This window comes from Parasteatoda tepidariorum, chromosome 7, assembly GCF_043381705.1.
Source record: "Parasteatoda tepidariorum isolate YZ-2023 chromosome 7, CAS_Ptep_4.0, whole genome shotgun sequence".
Lineage (NCBI taxonomy): Eukaryota > Metazoa > Arthropoda > Arachnida > Araneae > Theridiidae > Parasteatoda > Parasteatoda tepidariorum.
The window spans coordinates 23,819,113-23,826,681 of record NC_092210.1 but is presented as its reverse complement, the minus strand read 5'-3'; the positions used below and the strand labels follow the sequence as shown (position 1 = coordinate 23,826,681).

Genomic DNA, 7,569 nt, shown 5'->3' with positions numbered 1-7,569 from the left:
AAAAAACATTAAAAAGGGGGACTATAAAGCGAGTAGCAAAACGAGTATATATATATATATATATATATATATATAATTTTCAATTCATATAAAATATCAGAAACTTAACTTATTTTTGATATGTTCAAGTTTTAAACTGATCTTAATCTAAATACCCCTCAGCAACGTATTTTTTTTATTATTATTATATTATTAAAATGACTTTAAAGCTGTGTTAATGTGTTTACGTCAAAAACAAACTTTTGTCTAGAGATGTTAACAGTGGCAAGAATCCAGTCTGTCTGTATCAATTTCATTAACAATTTGATACGGTAAACACCTGCTATATTGAATTAATTAAATGCGATTAATGGAACATCTGCATTCTGCTGAATTACTATGGCATGTTTCCGCTTGTCGAAAACGCAGATTGAATACCAATCAGTATTAATGTTTAAAATGTAACTATAAGTCGGTTGTTCAATAGAATGTCGAACTTCAAATAATAAATTTACTTAATTTTGTAACATAAAGAGATATTTATTTTTTAATTATCTTAAAAGAAGTCGTAGAAGAAAATTGAAAAAAATTTTTGTCTTCCGATTCTATCTTTAAAATAGATATTTTCAAACACTGTTCTTTAAAATGATTTATGCATTGGGCGTTTCAGTAATATTTTTACATAATAGCATGTTTTTGTAATGTTTCTAATTTTTGAGCAACTGTATATTTAAATACATGTTTAATTTTATCATTTATTATATCCTTGTTCTACGGTATTTATGTAATTTTAATTAACTCAAGGAACGATGTTAATTTATCCTGTCTGACTCTTAGACAATTAAGAAAAAAGATATAGGTTTTCATTTTCTGCGCATTAGATGCAAGTACATCGAATTCATAAACTAAGTTAAAAACATAGGGATATAGGGACAACATAGAAAAAGATTTAAGATTTTTTAAAAGGGAAGAGAAAAATTTAGAAAATGGTTTTAAAATATTTACAAATATAAAGAAATTAAAATTTAAAAAAAAAAATACGGAAAATAAAATAAGGAAAATATATAATCTCATCATCAACTCACACGATAATATCCGAAAAAATAGTGCTTTCAAATATTGTATTAACACAACCAAAGCAAAAATGAAGGGTAATTGAATAAAAAAAGTAAGTGTTGAGTTTAAAATAAATTACTTATTCGTATCAGGGAAACAGTAAAAAAAAAATCATCAATTTATTATTGATAATGCTTAATTAATTTTAATAATTGGTGCTTCCGGTATTGTGGTAATAATTTTTTTTATAAGTATAAAATATAGATAATTGATATTGTTTCAGAACTAAAAAATTTCTATTGCCCCGAAAGAGATAATACAGGATAAATTGATAAATTACTTGATGTGTATACATATATCATCACGTGATACTGGTTTATTATGAACGAAAATATTGATTCAATTTAATAATTAATTTTTGTAGTAGTAAATTAACACCCGACTAAGTTCTGATATTGAGCTTCAGTGTTGAACTGTTTTTTCTAAGAACTACGATCCTTAACTACGAAATAAATAAATATTTTTTTAAGGTTAATCCTTTTAAAACATTAGATCTTCTTAATATTTGATTTCAAAGGTATTGTTTAATGTTTTGCAAAGCAAGCTTAACATGCTAGAAACTAGAAAGAAAAAATTTTACTTCAGGTATCATTTTCTGAATAATGCAATTTAAGAAATTTGAGACAAAAAAATTAAATAATAAATTGCAGATCATTTGAGGATTAGTGAAACATGTTTGATATCATTCTAATTTTTTCCCCTTGGATAGATTTGATAAGCACGCTCAGAAAATTAACTTCAACGATGAACCATATTTTTGATTTTTAGAACTATAATATATTAAAAATTCCTTAAGAAGATGTTAATTTGAATTGTATCCCCGTTCAAAATGAACCATGATCGGCAATAAAGATTAAGAAATACAAGAGTGTAATTCAAATTGGTACCTTAATAAGTTAGCAGAAAATTTAAACGATAGGATAGTTCAACACACTCTGAATTTTCTAATAGGTTACAACGAGAGCTTCATCTGTCTCTTATTATCTCCCCAGATATTAACTTCCGAAGATTATGAAAGATTTTGAAAAAATTATAAATGATTTTTTTTTTTAAAGAATAAATTAGATCACATTTGTAAATACATTTTTCAATTATGCGAAGTGCTTGTGAAATTCAATTTTAAATGTACGTTTTATTTATTGAAGGAATGATGGGCCTGAAAGGATTGAAAAATCTCATGAGATCTGAAGGTAAATACTACTTCATTTTTAGAATTCAATTCTACTGCTAAAAATTAGTTGATTACTTTTACAAGATAATTTTTTAAAATTATTTTAAAAAAATATTACAATATGCAAGTTTTTTAAACTTAGAAAGACGGTTTTCAAAAGTGCAAAAGTTCAGGCTTAAAGAAAAATGTTTTCAGCTAATTCATGTGTCAGAGCGCAAATATTTTTCCATTTGTTTCTGATTTTAGTTCAATTTGTTTTCAACAGGTGGCTCTGTAACGATTATTTACTCTTCATTCTGATGTTATTAAGTTCGACATATCATTGTAACTAATGCTGGATTTTTCAAAAATTCAGATACAATTTTTTTAAGTTTTCAAACAAGTTGTGTTGTGAATTAGAATTATTTTAATTCTTTGATATACTGCAAAATCTTTGATTTACAGATTTGCAATCTGCAACGTCACCTGTCGGTAAATTTTCTAGCTGAACCATTTATGCCCTGTTACATGAATGTCAGTCGCTTTTGGGGCATCCAATATTCAAATAGTGTAAACTGTTACTGTTTTTAAAATTAAAGATTTCTGTTTGCTCTATTCCTATTGGACAATTCATATTCCTTTCTCAATAGAAATGTATTTCTATTGGTTGCATATGTTACTGATTGATCATTGATTGATTTCCAGTAGACGGGTAAGTGAAGTGACGTCAGCTTACACATTTCTTTACACGATTTTCTCATTATCCAAAAAAAAATTTATGTGAATTTTTTTTTCATTTTTGATGATTTTTTTAAAACATTTTTGTTGAACTTCGGCTTTGGAACAGTGATTGAATTTTGGACTTTTATTAAGCTTTATTCATTTAAATTTTAAAGAGAATAATTCTTTAACTTGATTATTAAATTCAGGTCAATTGCGATTAAATATTTCAGAATAAAAGAAAAAAATATTTATCATATAGTTTTGCTTGTCGATATTCTGTTTTTTAAAAAGGAAATGAAATATGAAATTTGCTACATAAAAAATTTATTATTTTCAGGTTTATATTTAACAGTTTTATTTATTCATTTCTCATTTTCTTAGGTTTTCCAATGAAAGGTTTAGTTGGCCCACCTGGTCCGCCAGGCCCACCTGGTCCGCCAGGCCCACCCGGACCGCCTGGACCATCTGGATCAACGTCAAATGATGATATTAAACGCAATCAACCCTCAGTTGTTCCAGGGGTATCTAAATTTATTTATCATTCTAATATTATATTAATATATTTAAATAGTTAATACTATATAAGCCACCTATTTAAATATCTAAGCATTGGGAAAAGCAATAAGATATGCCGATAAGGTACAATTATCCAAAGGTACGTACAAACATTAGCTTATGCAGATGATACTGATTTACTGAGACGTACCAAACAGGTTGTCTTAGAGGCTTTTACCAGGCTTGAGCTTTCTGCTAAAATTGGGTTTAACTATTAATCAGGATAAGACCAAATTTATGGCTGTCAGTTATCGAAATTTTGAGGTTTTTCCTCTGACTAATAATTATGCATTTGAAGGTGTCAGTCAGTTCAAATACCTAGGGACAATTGTTGCAGTTAATAATGATATCAAAACAGAAATTAATAACAGCATAACGATTTCTAATAGATGTTATTGTGAATTTAAAAACCAACTGAAATCAAAGCTCATTTCCAGTAAAACTAAAATTAATATAATATAATACTCTAATTAAATCTATATTACTTTATGGCAGTGATGCTGGCCTTTAAATAAAACTGAGGAAAATAAGCTACTAATATATGTAAGAAAAATACTCAGAGCCATCTTCGGAGTTGTTAAAGAAAACAGTGTTTCTTGAATTCAGTACAATTATGAATCATGCAAAAAATTTACGCAACCAAGCATAAATTCAGTTATTGAATCCTATAGAATAAGATGGCTGGGCAACAACTATAAAAGGAATGATGGTGAACCTGTTAAGAAGCTGACTTTTGGGTAGTTTACAGGCAATCGAACAAAGGGGAATATCAAACACCAGATGGATTGATTCTGTGGAAAAATATCTCAAAATCGTGGGAATCAATAAACGGAGAAACCTAGTGTCTGATCGAGCCAAAGGGAGACGACTAGTTGTCACTGCTCTGGCTTGTACTAGGCTATCATGCTAATGAAAGAAGAAGAATATATGGAAAAAAAATTTGAAATCTGAAAATATATATTATTAGACTTTTGATAGTCATTTTTAGTTTATTGAACTACATATTATTCTAAATTTTGATTATTAATAGCTGTTTGTATTTTTTTAAACTGTGCTCTAAATATTAGCATATGTAAGTTGTTTGTAGAATTATCTAATTCTAAACACTGATTTATGTCAACTGTTGGCAGTTTACAAAACTATATAATCTTATAAGTATTGACTTTAGTTAGTAACTGCTAGAAAAATATCTATAAAACGGTGCATTGACTTATTGCTGATGTTTGTGGTTGACTAAACTCTAAATATTAACTTATGTTAGCTGTTTGTAGTTTACAAAACTATATAACAAACTATATTACTCTAAGTATTGACTTTCGGCAAAGAACTATAAAATATTTTGTTGATTTATGTTGCGACTTGTTGTTTACTTTTGTTAGCTATACTCTAAATATCAACCTATGTTAGCGTTTCCTATGCTGTAGTTTTCAGAACTATATCATATTCTAAAAATTGATTTATTTCAGCTGTTTGCAGTTTAAAGCTGTTTGTAGTTTTCAGAACTGCAGGGTAACAAAAAAGTATAGGGATTACTTTTGTGGCTATCTATCACTAAAGTTTTGAAACCTTTTTGCATATATAGCATACTGATCTAAAGCTCTGCTATTAGAATTTCAATTGCAATACTATTTCATAAAATTACAAAAATGCCTTTGAAGAAATTTGACAAAAAGCTAATTGGTCAAGTACAAGCATTTTTCGAACTTCGATGGAGCCACAGGATTATACAAACCCATTTTAAAAGGAAAGGTATTGCGATTTCACTCAACCATATCAGTCGCATCAAGAATTCAAAACTCGGATCGATGCAAAGTAATGCAAAACCAAAAAGAAGTGGACGGCCAAGCAAATTGAAGACATCAGATTTGCAGAAGCTTGATAAGATGACATCAAAACCGGATCCACCAACACAGGCAAGCATGGTTAAAGCTCTTAACGTGAGTCAGCAAGTTGTTGTAAGCTATCAACTAAAACAAAAGTTGAAGAAAAAATGCCATAAAAAACATAAATATCATCATTTAAGTGAGAGATCGGTGCAGATTAGGAGGCAACGTTCATGTCCCCTCTACAAGCTTTTCCGTAAGGACAGATTTCGAAAGTTCATTACAACTGATGAAGCTTGGATCTATCTACCTGATACCAATGCTAAATCTAAAGCTCAATATCTTAGCCGTGGGCTGAATAGGCGAGACTTGACACCATCAACCACGGTTCCTCATCCCAAAGGCGTAATGGTTTGGAGGGGCAAATCCACCCATGGTGTGATCAAATCTCGGTTTGTGAAACCTGGGGCCAAAATAAATTCTGAGTATTACATACAGAAGATATTAAAGCCCTTTCTTAAGGATGATTACTGCAGATTGTACCCTAATGGTGATGCTGTGTTCCATCAGGACTCTGGCCCATTGCATGCATCTAAGGTCACCCAGAAATTAATAACAGATCAGCAAGCGCAATTCCTGAGACCAGAACAATGGATTCCAAACAGTCCTGATGCTGCACCATGCGACTGTTTCCTATGGGGACATCTGAAAAACAAACTGAATAAGCGAAGAATTTCTACATTGCCTTCAAAGAGCTATTAAAGAAGAGGTGAAGAAAATCCCCCAGGAAATCATTTTGCAGACTTTAAAATCACTGTAGGCAAATCTATTATGCCGAAGGTCGACATATTGAGAAGCATCGCCGAATTTATGTAATAAATTATGGAAATAAAAACATTCAAAAATGATCCCTATATTTTTTTGTTACCCTGTACACAACGAACTATAAATTCCTCTAAGTATTGACTATAGTCAAGGAAATATAAAATACTGTATTGACTTAGGGCAATTGTTTGTAATTTATTTTTGCTAGCTATACTATAAATATTGACTTACGTATGCTGATGGTAGTATGCAGAACTATGTCATAACCTAAAAGTTGTTAATGCCTTATATCAGTTGTTTACAGTTTGCAAAGCTTTTAATGCTTTAAATATTTACTTTTGTCAGTTATTTGCAGTTTATAGAACTATAAAATACTCTAAATGTTGACTTATGTCAGCTGTTTGTTGTTTCCAGAATTGTATGATACTCTAAGCCGTTCTGCTAAAAATTGATTTATGTTAGCTGTTTGCAGTTTACAAAACTATATAATGCTTTCAGTAATTACTTTTGTCACCTATTTTAAAATAACAGAACTATATATTACTCTAACCATTGTTCTTAGTCAAAAAGTACTATAAAATACTATGTAGACTTATGACAGCTGTTTGTAGTCAGCAGAACTTTATAATTCTCTAAATGTTGATATATGTCAGCTGTTTACAGTTAACAAAATTATATAATATTTTAAATTTTTACTTTTGTCAGCTATGTGCAATTCACTGAACTGTATAGGCATAGACTTATATTAGCAGCTTATAAATTCTCTAAATCTTTCAGGCATTAACACTGAAAAATGTAGATTCTCTGCTCCGAGTATCTGAAACAAGTCCTCTGGGAACACTTGGTTTTGTGTTAGACGAAGAAACTCTTTTAGTACGAGTCAGTGGGGGATGGCAGTATGTTGCTGTAAGTACAAATAATAGTTTCATGAAGAAATTTTAAAATTTTAAATTATTAATTAATTATTAATTAATTATTAATTAATTATTAATTAATTATTAATTAATTACTAATTAATTTATTATTAATTAATTATTAATTTGCANTAATATATATATATATATATACCTTTTTGCGGATATAATCGTGTGGGCTGATGAAGAGATTATATCTTTTATTTTACGGATTTTTAAAAACAATTTCGTCCTTTTATTCGGATTTTTTTCCCGGTTTTTTGTTATTTTCATTTTCCTTTTTTTTCCTTTTTTTTCATAGTTCTATAATTTTTGCCTTGTTTTATCTACATTTTGAACTTATATATATATTAACCCAATTTTGGGTTAACGACTGCTAATGTTCAACTCCGTAGCCTTGTAATTTTAAACCGTTCCAGAAGACAAGGAAACTCCTGTATCAGTACCCCCAGCGGTATTGATTTGTTATAGGAACATAGAGGAC

At 29.3% G+C, this 7,569-nt stretch overlaps 1 protein-coding gene across 1 annotated transcript in view; it reads left to right on the top strand.

Moving 5' to 3' along the window:
* The window catches only part of LOC107444016 (collagen alpha-1(XVIII) chain-like), a 118,711-nt gene that overhangs the window by 84,960 nt on the left and 26,182 nt on the right, over window positions 1-7,569 (top strand). The window contains exons 21-23 of the mRNA XM_071183185.1: window positions 2,241-2,285; window positions 3,350-3,489; window positions 6,949-7,077. Coding sequence (XP_071039286.1) covers window positions 2,241-2,285; window positions 3,350-3,489; window positions 6,949-7,077 — 314 coding nt within the window. The remainder of the gene's footprint in view (window positions 1-2,240; window positions 2,286-3,349; window positions 3,490-6,948; window positions 7,078-7,569) is intronic.